Source organism: Grammomys surdaster, unplaced genomic scaffold (genome assembly GCF_004785775.1).
Source record: "Grammomys surdaster isolate TR1022 unplaced genomic scaffold, NIH_TR_1.0 336, whole genome shotgun sequence".
Taxonomy (NCBI): Eukaryota; Metazoa; Chordata; class Mammalia; order Rodentia; family Muridae; genus Grammomys; species Grammomys surdaster.
In genome coordinates, this window is record NW_021604755.1 from 236,071 (window position 1) to 257,094 (window position 21,024).

The window sequence follows — 21,024 nt, forward strand, 5'->3', positions numbered from 1 at the left end:
AATAAATCCTCTTTAATATGAGGCCTGTCATATGGTTGATGATGCCTCACTCAGTATGGGCCCACTAAAGCACCCCCTCCTGCCTATCATACCCAGTTTTATAAGACGTATCAATAGTGAGGACTGTAGAAACTGCTGGGGTTAATGTGGCCACCAGTGTGGCTCTGGGAAAGCTGCATAATCTCTCATGGCTGAGAGGATGAGTCTAGTCAGGCAGGCAGAGCATAGCATGATGCTTGGCCTTAGGCAGCCTCAACCAGTAGAGCTATGTTAAGAGCCTGGGCTTGGGACACGAAGGTAGATGTGAATTCTGCATGGCTTCTTGCTGAATTCTAAGCCCCACCTCTTCCAGGCCCTGTGAGCCTGGGCAGATTAGTAAACCTCAGAGTCTCCGCTTTCTCTGTCATATAACACTGTACAGAGATCATTGACTGTGGAGGGCTGTATGGAGCTAAATGAAATAACAGACACAAAGATATTAAGTTTGTAAAATCAATTAGACTCGGGTGGTAAAATTTATGTTGGATTGGAAACTGACCATCTCCCCCTGAAAGACTACACTTCCCAGATCCCCTTGTGGATTACAAAGTTGGTCCCACCTCCACCTGGGCCTGCAGCCCATCTTTACCTGTAGGTATTTGTCTGTCACACACAAAGGGTGACAATTTGCCCTCTCGCTGTGAATAAACAGGGTCCCCTAAGGTTAGACCAAGTGTCTCTTCCGCCTTCTATCTCTCTACAGCTGCCTTCTGATAATTTAACAGAAGAAAAGGGAGAATGAGATCAAGGAAAACTAGAAGGTTTTGTCTTGAAGACAGAAACAGACAGATGTTAAAACCCACAGTCAATTAATTCCCTGGCCAACCAGGTAGCAACTGTGCTTCATGGAAATACACCATCAAGAAATGTGCCTTGGTGATACTGGCAATGGATGCCGGGGGAGGAACTCATTCAACACTAGTTCAGCTTCTGCCAGTGCTGCAGTCCCTATGGTGGTGGTGGTGTCCCAGCACACATCCTTCTGGCCCATCACCTGCCACTGACCTCACATTTAGCATTTTCTTAACCAAAATTAGTACAATTTTCCTGCCAATGTGTGGACAAATTTCAAATAAAAAAATAGGTGAATCCATGAAAGCCTAAACAGATGCACCGTGGGGCTGGAGAGATGGCTCAGCAGTGAAGAGCACTGGCTGCCCTTCTGGAGGACCTGGGTTCGGTTCCCAGCACCCACATGGCAGCACACAACTCTGTAACTCCAGTTCCAGGAGAAGCCTATGCCCTCTTGTGGTCTCTGCAGGCACTGCATGCATGTGGTGTACGTACATACCTGTAGGCAAAATAGTCAAACACAGAAAATAAAATTTTAAAATCCAGTTAAACACAACAAGGGCAGTGCATTGTTCTGGGGGTGGTCACTCTCGAGAACCTTGGATTACTGAGGGAGCAGGGGAAACAATGGGTGATAAAAGCTTCACCAGTTCCAAGAGTTGATTTCCTACATCTGCGCTGGAACCCACTGGGGATCTGCCAGGCTATACACGAAGGGTTTTTAATTCTAAAAATCTAATACCATTTATTGTAAACTTCTCAGTTTATGTAGAGACTTCTTAAGAATCTTTTAAAACAAAACTTACTATTTGCAGTGGTTAACCCTTCCTAGTTGTAGTAAAATTGTTTTCGTTCTTTTTAAATTGACCTTTTGCCAATAAACCGTCAACCCATACTTACTTCTGTGGAAGTGCTTTGTACTGATAACAGGCCAGCCCCTTCCATCCATCACAGCACAGAGGCCTTCTGTGTTCACACACTCCCAGGAAGCTCTCCAGAGCATGTTCCTTGCCATCTTATTTGTTATAAGGGAACAATCTGATTTTGAGCCATCCGGGGCTTGAAGCGGGTGCGTTCACAGAGGATGACTGCCCATCGGCTGTCTGAATCTTTCTCTAATACAGAAACTTGTCAGTTTTCTTTCACTTTGTCTTCCCTGTGGCTCTCTAGATGCAGACTAACCCCTGCCACCAAGTCCAGGTTACCAGAGCTGGGAAGACATCTGTGCCTACCCACAACTCAGATCAGCTGCTATCTGTCACGGGTACACTAGATAAGCACACTTGTTTTTGATAGGCTGTTGCTTTCAGGTTATAAACATTTCATGGGTAAAGACTGGATCTGTTCTCATCCTCTTTTGTATTCTCAAAGACTAACCTGGCACATAGTAGGCACTAAACATTTACTGAAAAAAAAAAAAGAGTCAAGGAACACTTTCTGTGTGCCCTTGATCCAGCCACCTACTCAGGGGCTCTCTGTTCATTATCTGTATAATTCCCGGGCCTTCCGAATACAAGGCCAAATAATCTGGGCCATGCAACTGGCTCGTTAATGCTTTCTAGAGCATCCTATGAGCTCTGATGATTTAATCTGTAATTTATTAGTTAAATATTAACAAGACCAGACACCGTTCCTAATTAAGTTCTACTGCATTCTTTAAATCAATGGCCACACATCTGCCAACAGCAGAAAAGGGCCACGGTCCATGTCAGACTTTAAACTAAATGCTGAGTATTTTATATGTATCTTCCTGAGGCTCAGTGATTTTATGTGCTCTGATACAATCTACCAAAGAAAGAAAGAAAGTATAAGCTTACAACATGTGAAAGTTTGGGGCTGTATCTCCCGCCTGTGTAAGTATGTTATTCTTTGTAACTTGCATGCCCAACAGGAGTCTGAAACACTTTGCTTTCCCAATAAACCATGCTCCCACCATGTTTTTAGGAGGAAACCTCAGATAGCTGTGACCGCTGGATCCCAGCATGCTCAACAGGCAAAACCTGTGCAACTGTCCCCTTCCCCACTGGAGCACCCCACTAGTACACCAAGCTTACTTCTCAGAAACCACTATTCTATGAAATCGCAGCTGCTGTTTCCTAGAGAGAGGAGAGAGCTGTAGAGGCCAGGGCGGGAGCCGTGACTTGCTGAGGTGGCTCCTGCAGCCTCCACAGCTGTGGAAATCTGTACGACTTGAGGCTTTCAAAAGCAGAATGAGAACAATAGCAGGAGAAATGCCTGGCCCCGAAGTCTGCAAACCCTGGCGTAATTAAATTGCGGAGGCAAGTGATTTCTTTTAGAGAAGACTCTCTGCTCTACTCCAGCGACTACAGTTTGATTCTATTTTTATTTCATACTCCAGCCTGCCAGTATGAACAGAGCTGAGAATGCCATCTCTTGTCTCATATAGCTGCAATACTGGAAGACAGGGTAGGGGAAGGACCAAGAGTACTCTGCACAGTCAACTGGGCAGCTTTGTAATGGATAAATATGTAAGACACAGTGCCAGAGACAGGACAGATAGGCAGCCTCTGAGTTGCACAACTTAGTATCTGTGGAAGGAGAGATTTGGCTATGGTAAGGAAGACATGCAAGAGGGGTTCCCAGAACTGCCACTGGAGTTCTGGGAGGGGAGAGCTCACACTGCAAGAGGTAGTAGGAGCTGGATGGGGCCCCAGAAGGGAAGCGGTTCTGAAGAAGAGAAATGAAGTGGCTTAAGGAAAGAGCTACTGCTGCTGAGATACTTGAGTGCTGGAGAGAGGTTTTAGCTCTGTAAAGCGGGGCTGTGCAGTGGCCTCTGACTGAGAGAAACCTTTAGCAGTTCCGATTTGGGGGCTTGCAAGAGTGGGTAAGAGTCAAGCCAGGAAGGCAGATACTGCCTTTTGTCTTAGTTTGCTAGGGTCCAGGCTAGATTTGGGGGTTACATCTCTTCTGCCTTCCTATGAACAGAAGGGAGAAATTAGCACAGGAAAAAAATTAATTTAAATATATTTATGGGGCAGATCTGTCCCTGGTTTGTTGATCCTACAGATTTCCTAAAAGGAGGACCCTGCCAGCATTTGCTCAACACTTATCTACTGTCGGTCAAACACAGAGGCTGTATACGCTGACTCATGCTCCAACTAATAGGAAGCCAGGCATCCTCTTAAACATCTACCGAAGAGGAAGCCTCTGAGGAGCCAGTAGCTGGGCTCCCCTTCTCACAACCCGTTTCTGGTTCCAGACACTGCCCTCGACTGCAGTAAGTAGGACAGTTGGGTATAAGTGTCAAGAATCAAAGCTGCCAACCCATTTCAGTTATCTGGATCTAGCATTCATGGGTTTTCCTGACACCACTGCCCAGAGCACTTTTGAAAAGGCAAAGGAAGACCCAGGAACCTTGATCAATGTGTCGAGGTTTCACTGGAGAGTTGGTGAGAAAGTCTAGTGGTGGTCAAAGGAAATTCCCAATGAACCACAATGAGAGAAGACAAAAGAGTGGCCATTTTCTTTAAAATTTATTCCCACATTCTGAAGTAGCAAGTGGGAATACTGCAAGGGTCCTCAGAGGGTTGGTGAGCCCTGCCTAGGTGTGAGTGAGGCTTTCCTTTCTACCTGAATGACCCCCTCTGCCATGATCAGGGTGTGAGGGTCTTATTACTTTGAGACTTGTAAACACATGGAAAAGAAGTAATAACTTATTTACATCTTCAGCCATAGTATCCAACGATGCCTGACCACAGAAGCTAAAACTCAGATGGAAGAAATAACAGCTTAGGAGGAATGTCTGCCCAAAGGACCATGAACTCTGAGTCTAATTGACAAATTGTCCCCTTCTCGTGAGCCACTGAGCACCAGCTGAACTGTGGAAGTGAAGCACTTCTGACCAAGTAAAAGGCAAAGAATTCCCCGCCCAGCCAGGGTGCTCCAAGACTGGGGCACTGGATTCTGTTGCCTTTGTTGTAACCATGTGAACTGTGAAAAGCCATCTCCTGCATTTGGTCCTCAGAGTCTCCCTCTCTGAAACGGAGCTGTTTCTGGCTTACACTACTCAGCAGAGCTCAGGAATCATTCTCCTGAGTAGACACAGCATCATCTCCTGAATCTCACTGGCTGCCATGTATGGTCCTGGTCAATTTACCAAACCTTTCCAACCACACAGTGTCCAATTTGTTGAATAGTTCTGGTGAGGGTTTGATGGCATGATCAGCCCAGTGACTTCACAGAGTGGCTTTTATTTTTTATTTTTATTTCCTCAAAGACACACAGAGAGGAAGAATGGTGGGCTCCCCCTCTCCTACAGTTCTGTACCAATGGAAATATTACCTCAGCATCAGCTTGCTCATCAGCAAATGGCAACAAAATATGTACTGTGTGGCAGTGATGGGTTTTTTTTTAAATGGAGTAATATTAAACAGGGTAAAGGGACATTTGTTAAAGAAAGTTTACCCCAACTGCTGGCTTCTTTCTGACCTCTTTGTCCCACAGATGAACAGTTTCTGTAACTCTGGCAGGTAAGCATTGGGAAGCTTGAGAGATGTTGAAATAGTCAAATTAAGCATGGGGGGGGGGTGCAGCAGAGGACCCAGGAAGACTGTCCCCTTAGCATACAGTGTCCACTCTCTCCTTCTACTTCCCCAGATGGAAAAGGTGGGCTTCTACTGACACTGCTGATCTCTAGTTCCCATGCCCACCATAATGAGCATCAGGTATGGCAGTTTATCCAACCTGCCTGCAGACCCTTATCTGACCTGAAACCTAGAATAATAGATGTTTCCTCAGAGAGCAGCTGTAAAGCCTTTCCCTCGCCCAGGAAGCTCAAAGCCAATGCCTTGTCTTCCTCATACGGTCACAGACCTTGTCACTACTGGCTCTGAGTAGTTACTCACCTTCCAGGGGCTTGTGGGTAAGATGCTAACCACCATGGCTTTCTTCCCTAAGCCTTGGGGATGGCTGCTTTATTCCCAGACTACGCACATGGCTGTCTTAGAGCAAACATCAAGGCTTTCAGTGCAGCCTGCTTCTCCTTCTCATCTGCTAAGCTCTGCCTTACATGCCTGTTCATTTTACCAGGCACTCTCTCAGAACCACGCGCTCTGCAGTGCCAAGCTTGTACTTCAAGGACAGCTGCATTTCATCTTCCAGGTTACCTTCTACAAGGAGCCTGGGTCGCTGCCTTCCCCTTCAGTATTCACCGAAGGCATATACTATTCCTTTATACCATTTGTACAACTTTTTTTTTTCCCCCAGAGCTAAGGACCGAACCCAGGGCCTTGTGCTTGCTAGACAATTGCTCTACCACTGAGCTAAACCCCAAACCCCCATTTGTACAACTTAACTTCATATATCATTTGCTTTTTATGGGTCTCTCCCATAGATTTTCTGTTTTATTGGGACAGGGTCATGTCCTGCTTCACTCACAACTGAATGTTCCGTGTCTACAAGAGGCTTCCAATCATTATTTTCTTTCTTTTTTTCTTTTTCTTTTCTTTTTTTTTTTTGTGGTGGTTAATGCTGGAGACATAACCCAGGGGCTCACAAATGCAGAACAAGTAATCGTGAGCCACTTCTCCAGCCTTTCAGTGACCGTTTGATCAGTGAATCAGTATTAACCCTTGCTCTTTTATTTGAAGCTCAAAAATGCAGAAACTTCTGTGACCTGTTTGAGTCATCAGAATCTGCTTGGTAATCTTAGTTTAGATAATTAAGTCCAGCCCTACTTTATTAGAAGATAACCAGTCACAAGATGGGGATGGGAATAGGCAGGAGTGGGTGCCTCCAGTGGGTGCCTCGGGTTGGGGAATGATGGCTTTTGTTTCTGATATTGGAGAGAAAACAGAACCCACCTCTTAAAAGCAGCCAGCCAGCTCTTAGGCCATAATTATCTCTGTCTGCCTTAAGAAGGATGAGCCCTACCACACTTGTCTCTTTGTCCGAGCAAACCAGTTAACAACCCCCATAAACACGGGTTCCAGTCCTGGGAGGATCAAAACAGACGCGATTCCCAGATAAAAGCTGTAGGAATGGCACCATTCAGTTAAAGTTTGGAGACTGAAGTCTGCAATGATTTTTCTTCCTTTTGGGGGACGCTGTCCTGCTAGAACATATAACACATCCTTGGAATTATTTCAGTTTGGGGGTGGGGGTAGTTTTGCAAACATTTTGGCTCACAGTGAGAATGGGGAAGTCATTAATGCTGAAATATCCCAGGACAGATTCATACAGATAGAAATGCTGACTGTTTGTGCGAAGGTTCCTGGGCACACGGCTCATGAGGGCTTCAACAGAGAAAAGAATCTGGCCCTGTTCAGAAGCTGTCCTGGTGTGGGTCTATGACTGGGTCAGCATCTCTGGTGTCTCTATACTCCTATGTACATGGCTTAGAAGAACTCAAAGATTCTAAACACAAAAAACAGACATGGCAATTGGGATGCTAGTTACCCTGGTTTGATCAGTGTACATTGTGTAAATGTATTGTGACATCACATGTCTACAGCTGTGTATGTACTGTGACATCACATGTCTACAGCTGTGTATGTACTGTGACATCACACTGTCTAAGCTGTGTATGTACTGAGACATCACACTGTCTAAGCTGTGTATGTACTCAGACATCACACTGTCTACAGCTGTATATGTACTGAGACATCACACTGTCTAAGCTGTGTATGTACTGTGACATCACACTGTCTAAGCTGTATATGTACTGAGACATCACACTGTCTAAGCTGTGTATGTACTGAGACATCACACTGTCTACAGCTGTGTATGTACTGAGATATCACACTGTCTACAGCTGTGTATGTACTGTGACATCACACTGTCTACAGCTGTGTATGTACTGAGACATCACACTGTCTAAGCTGTGTATGTACTGAGACATCACATGTCTACAGCTGTGTATGTACTGAGACATCACACTGTCTAAGCTGTGTATGTACTGAGACATCACATGTCCACAGCTGTGTGCATGTACTGAGACATCCCACTGTCTACAGCTGTGTGTTTATAGTGAGACATCACATGTCTACAGCTGTGTGTTTATACTGAGACATCAGATGTCCACAGCTGTGTGTATGCACTGAGACATCACATGTCCATGTCCACAGCTGTATGTATGCACTGAGATATCACACGTCTATTCCACGAAGCTATTTCACATTGAGTTTGCCTGATCTCTTGTGATCTCAGAAGCTAAGCATGGTTGGGCTTGGTTAGAAGTCAGAAAATAGAACTGGTCATATTACATTAGACCCCAGAAATGTACAATTATTGCATGTTAATTGAAAGTAAGATTAAAACAAGTGCTTCAGTGTACCACCCACTGCCTGCAGGTACAGTTAAAGCCCTTGGATGCCTTTGCCAATTTGTTCCAGGCCCATGTGCTGGCTTATCCTCCACTACCTCCAAAGCCACCCACAGTCAGGGCTGCCATCACCACCCCTGGATAAACTTTGCTGTTCTCCTGCCTTTGGGAAGGAGGTTGAAATTAGGCTCCCTCTCCCCTGTGCCACCCACCTCCTTCAGGGTCTTCCAACAATCTGGTCAGCCCAGCTTCTCATGAAACACTCTGTCCCTACATAGCTTTCACAGGATCTAAGAGTGGTTCTGAATCCTGCTGGTAATATTTTGCAGTAGGAGGCAGCTGTTTCACACAGTGCTTGAGTTCTGGTTCTTACATTACCAAGATTGCCACATTAGCCCCAGGAAGTTTTATACACACACACGTGCTTCCACCACATGGGCTCTCTGGGGACTGAACTCAGGTAGTCATGTTTGGCAGCAACCACCTTCACCTACTGAGCCATACTGTTGGCCCATCCAAACATTCTTTAATGTAGGAAGTTCCCCCTCATGGACTAATAACTGGAGCTCCTACTCCTCTCTTTTCCCAGTTCTTTCCACTTTTCAGTGAAGCAAAGTATGAACATATTTAAGACAGTCAGTCCCAGTATGAAGTAAGCCTGTTTTTCAAAATTCTGAAAACTTCTGCCTACAGACATCAGTGTTCTAAGGCATTCCAGGTGCTCGGGCTTCGGGGTCCACCTTGGCTGACACAGTGGAGTGTCTTAGAAATGATCTCAGGGCTCTTGCATGATGTTTACTTTGTAATTATTTAACTTGTGATTTATTAGTTGTGTGCTTTTTACAAAAAAGGTGTTGTCTGGGCTTATGCATAGCTATGTTTAGTCACGGGTATGCTGGGAGTCAGTCGAGCGCAGACTCTGAGAACAAAGGCTGTCTGGCGTTTGGCTTGCTGCCAGGTAAGGGTCCTTCAACTTGTAGGATAGAGTTGGCACAGGAGAGAGAAAAGAACCGTGATTGAAAGGTTGAAGGAAGACTTAGGACATAGTAGACACAAAGATATGTGAAGGAATGTTCTCTCAAGCAGAAAACCAGCAGAGTTGGGGGGGGGTTGGAGATCAGCCTTTCAGAAGAAGCCTGTACTCACTGAGTGGATAATTCCTTGAAGGGCCTGGAAGCCGTCATTCACAGGAAACACGTGGTCCTTGCTGTCTGCAATCCGAGCCAACTGAGGACGGACACACAAACACATGCAGAGACGTGTCAGGCATGGAGTTGGAAGACTCAGAGAAGTTACTATGTACTGCACAGGGCGGGGCACCCATGTTCTCAACCTAGAGGAACCTGCAGCCTTCAGTAGGTTCACTCACCCTCAGCTGTAGGAAGCTGACCAGGAACCCCTGGAGCAGGCTGACGGAGGTGCCGGCTCCTGCATTTTGTTTGAATCTTTTCTTTCTTAGGAGCAGAGGTAAGACTGCCTAGCTGGATGAACACACAACTTGGGGGTGATATATTTGTAGATTTGGGGACCTCTGACTTCTCACCCAGATATCTGCCTGTAAATTTATCCAAATCAAACAGACTCCAGGCCTCTCAGAGCAACTTCAGAACCAAATTGAGGCCCTTGTTGCACCAGGCTGATGAAAGGGGTCCCCACCTTTCACACCAACTGCCACAGGGGGCAGGCTCATTGCTTCATCTGGTTCATGAAGCAGGAGACAGAGGACAAGGAACAGTTGACCAGGGGCCCCCAACATTCATGGCTCTGGGACTGCAGAGGCTGTGCCAGTTTTACATTTTCTTTTCTTTTTTTCTTTTTCTTTTTTTTTTAACTGATTGCAAAAGTAACACACTAATTCTTTGAAAATTTAGGAAACCATAAGAGTTAAAATGAAAAAAAAAACATGGCCTATTCATGACTGATCTCTACTGATGAATTAATCCTTATTGACAGTTGTATAGGAATAGACTTTTTAAATGCAAATGGATATGTTTGTTTTTTCTAGAAGTGAGCAGGAGTATTCTCACTGCTTTGCAATCCTGTTACTCACGTCACACCTCACTGAGAATTCTGCACCACTGTAAGGAGCCACATGGAAAAGCTCTTATTCGGGATGTCAGCAGTTTTCTATATCTGGGCACACATCTCCAAATATTCTTACATTTTTGGCATTGAAAAATGCATCACATTTTTAATGAGCAAAGAAACTTTGTCACTTGGAAAAGAAAGTTGTACTTGTCAAATTAAAGTTTTTAGAGAGCGCTCTAAGTCGATGGATTGAGAGCTGTGTTAACACGTTGGTGACTTAATGTTACCTAGAAAGTTAAACAAGTGAGGTGTGCTCTGGGTGGTCTGTGTTAAGATCCCAGAAACCTCAGAAGATGAGGTCGAATTCTTCACATGGCCAGAAATTTCTCCTTGATGAGCTTCTGAGAGAAACATTTAAAGGCTGTGTATTCTGCAGGTGCCCCCATACACCGAGTGCTCTGTGTTCATCTCTCCCTAGCAGCACGTGTTCAAACAGAGGGAGACCCTGGTTCATACCTGCGTTTCATTGAAATCCTTCACGCCAACACAGTAAACGATCGCCCCAAGATCACGGGATCTGTTAGCCTGTGTCGAGGAGACAAAGGATATATTAAAGGGAACCGTAGAGGCAGCTGTCCTCTTGATTTTAAGACTGCCATCCACCATGGGGTGTTTCCTGAGCACCTACTGTGTGGCAGATGACACAGGAAAGAAGCATGCTAGATCCCAAGGAGCCAGTATTCCATCAAGGGCTCATGTGAAACATGTGGACCAGAGAACAGTGGTCACTTTAGGGGGTCCCTGCCAAAGCTGACTTGAGGTACAGCTCTAGAAGACATGGGAGGAAGGGGAGTGACTGGGGCAGATTAATCACATCACATGTCCAGGCTGAAGTAGGTTTTGTTGGCATACATGTTTTTTTTTTCCTGCTTAGGATGACAACACAGTATTACAAATGAATGTGGCTGTTGGCATCAGCTATCCCTGTGTGGCTGGCTTCACTCTGCTAAGTGCCCGGGGAATTAACTGTGGCCATCTGGGCAGAGCTCACTGATACTGTGACGCTTCCTTCTATAGTCAACACCGTTGATGAACCAGACCTTTCTCACAGCCACAGAGTAAAGTGGTTTAATGGTAAGTTCATGTCTGAGTAGTAGCCAGGATCTTCTTGACATTAATCACTGGCTTGGCAACATTCTAAAAAATATCCAGGTTTTGGCTTAGTGTTATATTTGATTTATTAAAGGTACTTTGCTTTGGTATTTGTTTTCCAGATTTCCTGTGTTCAGGATAGAACACAGGAAGACACGGAGCCAGTGTTCAATAGGTGACGAACACAAGCATCCAATGCCCAATATATGCACCTTGGTTTGGATTGTAATTTCTCCCTTTATGAGAAGTCCAACCCGTTTGTTTCTCACACTGATGTCTAGAAGAGACAGAATATGTCTTTTCTTCTTTATGCTGGAAATAGTTCCTCCTGCATTCAGCATGAAATGAGTCTTGAGACACAGTCCAGCCAACCGAATCTACATCAACTCTGGGACTCCTCTCTTCTAGCTGAGCTTTGGGGGGAGGAGGGGCGTCACAGAGAATGGGAGGGTTCGTGCTCTTTCTGTCTTCTCTGGGAACTTCTCTCTGCTGGCATCAGCACACGGAGCTCATTCCAAGTCTGTATGTGCCATATACCTAAAATTGCTCCCAGTCAACGTCTGTGTCCAACTCATCATTTGTTTGATGTCAGTTCTTCCCTTATTAGGGCTTTTTAACTTGATCTGACAGTCCTTTGGTGCCTAAATAAGCCGTTTCACATTCCACCGCATAGTTTTAAGTTTAGAGTACAGAAACGTATTCCTTCTCAGATGCTTAGGGCATCTGTCATGTGAGTTTGTGTTTCCCATGCCAGGCGTGTGCTCATGGGAGAGGAAAGCATTTCATGGTAGAGCCCAGCAACGCTGCCTTGCTCTCTCGTGTGTCTCTACAGGGTAGCCAGTACACACTCAGAATGGACAAACACACTACTTCACATTTGTGGATAGAGTTCAATTTAAACCAAACAGTGGTCAAAAGCCCCAGGGAAATGTAATGCTGCCATTAATGTCTTCCAGTACCCACCCCACCCCCACTTCATATCTTTTCCTTCTGTGTGAATTTCTACCCGGGTCTCAGCGAGCCCGTGTCTGTAATGAGACTTCAATTATATCTGTGGTCTCATTCACTGGGATATATAGGTCACTTACTGGTGACCACACCTCTGAAAAAAAATGACCCTCTCTCTCTCCAGACAGCCATCAACTGCCAGTGGGTCCTCAGCGAGGGGGTGAGGCCATGGGAGGCCCTCCTCTTGGGGAGTAAGGTTTGAGAGCATAAAGAAAAGGCTATGAGAGAGCCAGAGAGATGGCTCGGCAGTTAAGAGAGTGCAGTGCCCTTCCAGAGGACACCGGGGTGATACCCAGCATCCACATCAGACGACTCACAACCGTGACTCCAGCTCCAAGGTGCATTTGGCCTCTGAGGGCACCCTCACTCACATGGTGGCTCACAACCATCCATAACTCTATTTCATGGGAATCTGGCACCCTCTTTGGACTGCTACAGGCACCATGGTGCAATACATATATGTGGGCAAGATACCCAGACACAGAAAATAAGCAAATATTTTTGTAAAATCTTTTTAAAATACAGTGGGGAAAAAATCCTTAGAAAAGAAGAGTGGAGGAGAAATACAGAGGACTAGAGAGTGCTCCACCCAGTGTGTGCTTAGCTCGGTTTCCTGGACTAAGAATATAAACGTTACCCTGGCAGACTGGTTCTTATGCATCGCAGAAGGCTCTCTGTCCTCTATTGCCTTAGTAGAAAATATGAGGAAAAAGGGAAGAAAATTGGTAACAGCATCTATTGTTTAAAATGCATACATGACATTTTTAACCTGCTAAAGTAATATAGTACCTTCGATAAGGGCATAATAGACATTTTTTTGAAAGGAGGAAAGTGTTTTCCATGTGTAAGACATAAAAATTGACTTTAAAAGTGAATTATTATGATTATTTTTACATATGAAACACTTTCATTCAGGTTTGGGTTTTTTTTTTTTTTCAACAACGACTATCATTTTGCCTGAATACAGAACGGGGTCCTGGTCTTCTCACACACTACACATGATAGTGCTGAGTTGCATGCTAGGTCCCATTTCCTCTCTGAGACCCAATGGCTGCTACTCACCTCCCTCTCTGAATAGAAGAAGAGGTCCTCATGCAGCTCCCCATCCGTCAGCGCGATGATGACACTCGCTGTCCTGTATCCTGATCAAAACACCAAAGACCCTGTCACTCATCCTGAACCACCAGGAATCCCCTACTCACTCCCGAGATTTTATCTCTTTATGAGCCCAGTCACTGAAAGCGAACATGGTGACAATCACAGTCTTACAACTCCAGCATGAAGGAAGCCCAGACTTCTGGGTTTCCCAGCCTCATCTAGACAGGTAGGCTGTCCTGATGAGACGGCTGCAGAACCAGCCCGTCACTGCAAACACCTCCAGTAGTGGTCAGCAGGCCCGGGACACATTCCACACTTGGTCTGTATCGGTCCTCCTTGAATGCCATAGCTGACCACATATACCACACTTGGACAGCAATATGCCAAGACATAATATTTATTCAAATTTGCAAGCTGACCAGAAGTATTACAGCTGTTGGAAAAATCTACTGGAATGCTTCCAATATTATTTAGACTTCCAGTAACAGTCCTGAAAATTGATTTCTCTCAGAGGGTTTGAGGCCTCTCCTGTTTGTTGCAGTTTAATTACAATCAAGCAGGAAGTGGCCTTTAGGAGGAAAGTCCCCACAGTTATACGGAATCTCATTGAAGAGACTAGTGTGACGTGTTGGAATGCGCTCCATGAGGGGGACTAATAAAAACCCAAATGATGGTAACTACTGTATTCTCTTTCTAAGGCTTCATTAAGCATACTTTATGCATTTGTATTTAAGTGAAGGGGACTTTAAGCCAAACTTGATCGAAATATTAGACCCAACCACAGGAACTCAGAGAGACACAAGATAATTAAATCTGACACAAAAGTCCAAGCCCTTACTAACCCATCCAAGTATTTATTAACTTAATGAATTCACCATGCAAAACTATTCCTAGGAATTGCAGATTGCAGCCATATTGAGATCTTAATTGTTTTTATATAATGTTTCCTGGCACAGCAGGGTAGAATTTGACTTGATATAAGCCATCTTTCCAGGCATTCTTTCATATGCCTTCTTCATGATAAATGAATGTATAGGATTTATGGACCATGTCACACATGTACTTTGAAATGTACAAATTCTCTTTCAGAAGCAAACAATATGATATGAGACACTTCATAATGTACATTTATGGCACAATCTTACCTTGTCTGTTTTCATAGTAAATCTGCTCACTGGCCTGAAAAACACACGAAGATGCCATTAGACCATAAGCTACACAACAATGCTTGCCAGCCCAGTAGCATGCATGTAGGCCCGAGGAGCTGGTGTTCATATGCAGCCAGGGCTATCTTGATTTTTAATGTGACTTGCCCAGGTCTCACTCCACATGCCAGTACTGATATCCAGGTAAAGTGACTCTCCCAGCTAAGTCAGCTAATTGCTCACATAGGTGGAGATCTTTTTCAGAGTCTTGGAAAGATTTTCCTTAAAGCCAAAGGCACTGAAATTTCACCTCAGCCTTTGAGGCTGCCAGCCATGAAGTCATGTTGGGAACTGAGGGGAGTTGTGTGTGGCACCATTTGTGAGTGACATCTTAGCACTGGCTAGTGAGCTCTTCATGAGTGTCAGTTAAGGATAAACAGCCACTCCTGTCATTCTTCTGAATGTAGCTGTCAGTGAGCATAAGGGAGACACTGTGTTCTCTTCCCTTAACACACAGGTTGTGTCATCACGGACAGTCTCTGCATGGGGAGTCCAATGTGATGCTTTATACTCAAGAGTTTAAAACCGTCTGGAAATTACCCTCTCAAATCCTTCATGCATGTAAGTGTCTCCTCCTGGCAGAACTTTCTGGAGCTCTTCTAGGCCTTGTCGGATCTGTTCCCTGAAACCCAAAAGTATCTTGTTAGCCTCATGGAAGTATTTTCTCCTTGCTGTTGACACCCATATGAACCAGTTTGCTTTCCATGTATGCACCAGTATGCTGTATTGTTCCCATAGCTCCCCAGAACCACCAGAGGGAAAAGTCTTCCACCAGGTTCAGCCACAGCTGCAGTAGGATGAGTTAGATTTCAACAGTGAGGAACCTTTCACAGGAACCCATTTGCTTTTAAGATTTTCCTCTTTGACATCACAGACTAAGCTTTCTTCCTACACTGGAGGTGAGCCTTAAGATGTTCCTGCTCCTAACGAGACACACAGCCACACAGGTGAAGACACAAAGGCCTTACGTGAACCAGAGGGTGATGAGCACCAAGAAACCAAGAGAAGCCAGAGAAAGGCCAACTCTAGGATGCGGCTGGGAGGCGTCTGAGCAAACGATGTCAAAGGAAACTGCACAGTTGGCTTCAGAAGTAAAGAAGAGTACATGGAATGCATACTTCCCATAGAAACAGGAGTGGCCACAGGTGGCTGACACCCATGTGCTCTTCCTCTGTTTGGTCAAGGCGGGGACAAGAAGAGGAAGCGGCACAGAGGATGGGAGAGGGCTGGAGTGGCATCGGAGACACATGGAGTCTTGCAAACTGTCTCTGAGGGGTAAGGTGCCCATATTCACATTCCCTCTGTGGCAACACTGTACAATGCCAGAACTTCTGAGAGCCCTAACCTCATTTGTAAACCACAAGCCTGTGCGAGGGGTCAGGATGGCCTTCCTCCTGCCTCAGTTTAATGGCAGAGGTGAAAATGTACAATTTAAACTAGGAAGACAGAGCCTTTGAGTCAGAGGAGATGAGAATTCCATTACTCCTAGGGAACACAATACACCGAGCTCTGTGTAAAGGTGCTGATTTCACCTCCCAGTAAGCCCTCAGCGCGGGTGCTATTATTTCTGTATAGAAGAGATACAACTTGGGTTCAAAGAAGGCCAGTCTGCCCTCAGAGACTGGAAGTCAAAGGTGATTAGATACACACACACACACACACACACACACACACACACACACACACACACACCGGCTATGTTTTGCTGAGAACAGGAGTACTCTAGCCGGGTTCCACTACTAAGAACACCGAATCACATAAAGCCCAGGGAACCTGTCCAAGGCCTCACAACTAGCCAGTGGCAAGTCCTACTATGAGTTGCACTGATAAGCTTTTTCTTGAGTGAATGATCCAGTGAATAAAACACCACCTGTTCATCCCGACAATTGTTTGGGTAGAAATTCTAATGAAAAACATTAATGCTGCATGAAGGTTGATGTGGCAGGAGGGCCAGCTGGGGCTAAGGAGGGTAGATCACCAGGTTGTTAGGACATTTTGGTAACCCACTGACAGGGCCTGGCCCAGGTGCCTGCTGTTGCTGCTCTCAGGTTGCTACTTAACATTGTGTCAATCAAACTTTAGGAAAGGTAGAAATTATTATCTGATGCTCTCATCAGAGCCCATCTGCCCAAAGCGGCCTCAAAACCTCTAAGCCTAGATGAATCACGACCTACTCATCAGCAAACTGTGTTGGTTTACCTCCAAAAATATCTAGAAATGGATCCACACCTACCCCGGCAGCACTAAGGGCTATACCACCATCTGACCTTGCAGAGGTCACCGAGACAACACCTGTCCCCCTGCCTCCACTCCCATTCACTCTGCACGAGGCTGCCATAGTCTTAAAATGAAGATCAAGACACACCATTCTTGCCTCTGCTCAAGACATTCCCATAACCTGAGGTACCTCATCACCCAGTGGCTTTTCGATATGTACAGGTGTGGCTGCTGCCTTCTTGTCCAACCTCACCTTTCACCTGCCTGCCTCCACTGCCCCTGCCTCAGTTTCACTGGTCTTCTTGGGCTCCTGACTTTGACAGACCGTCTGCATCAGCAACCCTTATAGCCTGACATTTTCCTGGTCCAGGCCTGTTTGGGTCCCTGCTATGTCTTGTAGGTCTTGTGACTGGAACATAACAGGCATCCAACAAAGTCTTGTGAAGTGGTTGGGGGAGAAACAGATATCACCCCTGCCAGTGATCTCTGGAGGAGAGGAGTCTCACTTGAGCCATGTAGAGGAAAGCCAGGCTGCAGTGGGCCTGGTCACCATGCCTAGGACAGATGCAGGCCCTTGTGGTAGGTGGAAGCCATTCTTTGTGCTGTAATTCTACAACCTCCAATATTTTAGCATCCCAAAAGGCAAAATTTCAACTGTGTTATTTGGTTATTTGATGAGAAAGAAAGAAGTAACCCATGGTTTAGTAAAAAGACAGAGATGAGAACAGTGTTTCCCAACTGGATGGGGCAGGTACCAGTGGCCACCAGGCAGAGCTCTGTCCTGAGGATTGGCATTTCATGAGTTTGCAGAAGCAGAGGCAGGAAATCAAGAGTCTGTTCCTGAGTATACTGAGATAGCCTCCTCAGGATCCTTCAAACAGCTGGGAGGAGGGGCAACCATGGGGAAAAAGACTAATTTCTAAAAATTATATTGGATGTTTACAATCCTAAAATACACAAACAGAAAATATGCTGGGAGTCTAAAACAATCCGTGGTGTGGGGAGAATGTTGGGACACTACAGTACTTGACTTCAACTATACCACAGAGCCATAGTGACCAATACAGACAGGTAGACCAATAGAATACAATAGAAGATTTAGAAATAAACCCTCACTCTTCCAACCACTGGATTCTTGACTGTGTTTTAAAAAACCATATATTGAAGGGCTGGAGAAATGTCTCATTGATTAAAAAGAATTTAGAGTTTGGTTCTTAACACTGCTATCAGGCAGCCCACAACCACCTATAACTTCAGCTCATGAGAATCTAATGCCCTCTTCTGGCCTCTGAGGACACCTGCATTCATTTGCATCACCCAAGCATACAATTAAAACACGTCTTTAAAAATACACTGGAAACAGAAGATTGTCTCGTCACAAGCGATGCTGGGAAAGGCATCCACACGTAGAAGGATGACATTTGATCCCTCCCTCTGCCAGGTATGCAAATCAATCCAAAATGAGTCACTGACTCACTTGTAATACTCGGAAATTACTAGAAGAGGCAAAAACACCTTAGCATATAAATAAGACAATGGTCTCCAGCATCTCAGGAAATAATAGCAAGGACTGGCTAATGGGATTATATTAAACTAAAAATCTTTACAGCAAAAGAAACAACTGAGCAAAGAGATAGCCTAACAGAAGACCTTGACAAGGAGTTACCTGACAGGAGATTAATATCTAGACTCTGTAAAGAAAAATAAACCCAAAGAAGAAGTAATCCAATCAATAATCAGGCAAATGAATTTTACAAAGAACTACTGAAGGCCAAGACATGCCTGAAACAATGTCCACAGGCCACCAGGAGATTCCATCTCATGAAGAAAAATGACAAACGACAGCCAGGATGTGGGCAGAGAGAAGCCCTTCCCTACTGCTGTGGGGCTTTAGCTGGTAAAGCCACTGTGGAAATTGGTACAAAGTTTCTTACACAACTCAAAAGCTATTCTACTCCCGGGTAACACCTGAATAAGTTTGGTCACTGTGCCATGGCAATGTGGGCACAGCCAAGCTTATGGCTGTACTACTGTTCATGACCTCCAGGAGAGAGAACCAGTCCAGATGTCCGTGGAGAGACGGATGTACAGAGAAGATGTGGTTGGTTCATGTGTGCAAACACATAAAGAACAGATGTCAGGATCAAGAAAATGGAAAGAGAGATGGTAATGCAAATGAGATAAGCCAGGCTGAGAAAGGTAAAGACGGGACTTGTCCGCTCCTGTGTGGAAAGCAGAGAAGAAGAACACAGAACACTAAAGGGGGGCTCTTAGGGCTGTTCAGGGGGTGAAGGGGGAGGAGTGGGAAGGTCAGAGAGCCCACTAGAGGGGACATATGGCTAAGGTGTGTTGTTACATGCAAGTAAGAAAACGTCAAGATGGAACTTGTTCTTTGAAACTTATTGGACAGTAATGGAAAAGTAAACATGGTCTTTTTCTTTGATTCAGACTAGTGAAGTCTGGAATATTATGGGTAGCACTAAAACCAGAATACTATGTTAATGCCAAGCTTAAAAAAGAAAGCTTGAAAAAAATAGCATGTTGGGGATATGGAAATGGTTCCTTGGCAGGTTTTCCTTCTGCCAAATAAAGTATGGGAATGGGGAATATTTTTCTTCTAAGCCTGTTTCTCCTCCTTTACAAAGGTTTTCTTGAGCCAGTATTCTCAGTATCTCCCACCTTCCCTCCCCCCCCCCCCCCCTCCCCCCCTCCCTCTGTCTCTAGACACTTCCCTGATCTTAACTGGGAGCATGATTTGTTGCCTGTCTCAACATTCCCTGCCCCTCTTCTAAATACCTACATCTCTAGACATCTGAAAAGAGACTGTGGCCTGGGAATTGTGGGTCTGTTCTGACACTGGGTCACCAATTGCTCAAGGGTGACTCCTTATGTTGTCTTAGAAACCTGAGGCACAGGGAATAGGACCTTTCATAGGGTGATAATCTCTCTGGAAATTCAATTGTGAGTGCAACATTAACTTCCTGGGAAACAAGTGGCCGGGAATCCTACACAAGAGGCTGTTATTAAAATGTCCCATTTTCTTTGGTGGTTTCTCTGCCTGCCAGCATTCCTTCTTAGGAGCTGGGGGTTTTCAGGCCACACATATTGTGTCCCTTTTGCAACACATGACACTTAATGGGTGCAGTACAGGAAGCTGTCAGATGAGCGAGCCCAGCTTCCACGCGTCACTCGTTCATAGGCTGCTACATTATTCTCTAGCAAATCCACGCAGCAGCAGAGTGGGGATCTGTGGGGTGATGGGCGGATCAGTCACAGTGCCCTGAGGACTTGAGGATGGGGTCGGAGTCATGCTGTGGCGTTTTGATGATGTCTGTCGATGAAAGCATTCAAGGAACAGCACAGGTGAGCATGTCAAGATGCATGTGCCACATGTCCCCTGGGAAATCCTGCCCGGGTCTTCAACATCCGTTTGTTTTTGCTGTTCTGTAAAAATGACCTCTACCATCTAGAGATAATCCAGCATGAGATCTGCTCTGTCAGTGCCGCAGCCCCCTGTGAAGGAATGTCTGTGGATTTGGACTCTTCTCAAATGCTTGTAGCTGTTGGCTCTGGGGCTTGGACTTACACAGTAACCACACGACTGTTCTTTACCCAGTAATGCTCTCTGCATTTCCAGATGGCCCGTGGCTGCAGCATCAGATGGCCCATGGCTGCAGCATGACAAACAGATCCACACAGGTCTGCTGTTACTTTAGCACCATCGTGTTCTAAAATGAGCAGTGGCAATTTGCTTCTAGTCCACAAGATCGTGGCTTCTCCAGGCTCCTCTCTAGGCTTGGCAGAGATGATGAAAGATGAGGCTCTTGCTCCAGAAAAGTTCCAGTTGATTTCTAGAAAAGACAATAGTTCTCTGTCTTCTCTTACCTGTACAGTAAGATCCCTCTTCATTCCTGACACTACCTGTAACTTACATTTTTCTCTTTACTTTCATAAACCAATCTTTCCGAGAGTTTATCAACTCATTCTTCTAAAATTCTCAACTCAGAATTGGCTCTTGTTTTTTTTCCTACTTAATTAGAGTTTGGCAGGCACTTCCTTTTTAGCTTCATAATGTAGAAAGCCTAGTTGTTGCTGTTAAGTCCTTTACACTTCTCTTCCTAAGAGGTACCTTTGCTGTTTTCTAGCTCCTCCCATGCCCTGGCCCTAGCCCCTCCCACACACTGGCCCTAGCTCCTCCCATGC

At 45.2% G+C, this 21,024-nt stretch overlaps 1 protein-coding gene across 1 annotated transcript in view; it reads right to left on the minus strand.

Moving 5' to 3' along the window:
• Positions 1-21,024, minus strand: part of Antxr1 (ANTXR cell adhesion molecule 1) — a 197,714-nt gene that overhangs the window by 131,410 nt on the left and 45,280 nt on the right. Inside the window, exons 4-8 of the mRNA XM_028778462.1 lie at positions 15,145-15,226; positions 14,545-14,578; positions 13,364-13,443; positions 10,658-10,726; positions 9,260-9,340 (exon numbers count right to left, since the gene is read on the minus strand). Coding sequence (XP_028634295.1) covers positions 9,260-9,340; positions 10,658-10,726; positions 13,364-13,443; positions 14,545-14,578; positions 15,145-15,226 — 346 coding nt within the window. The remainder of the gene's footprint in view (positions 1-9,259; positions 9,341-10,657; positions 10,727-13,363; positions 13,444-14,544; positions 14,579-15,144; positions 15,227-21,024) is intronic.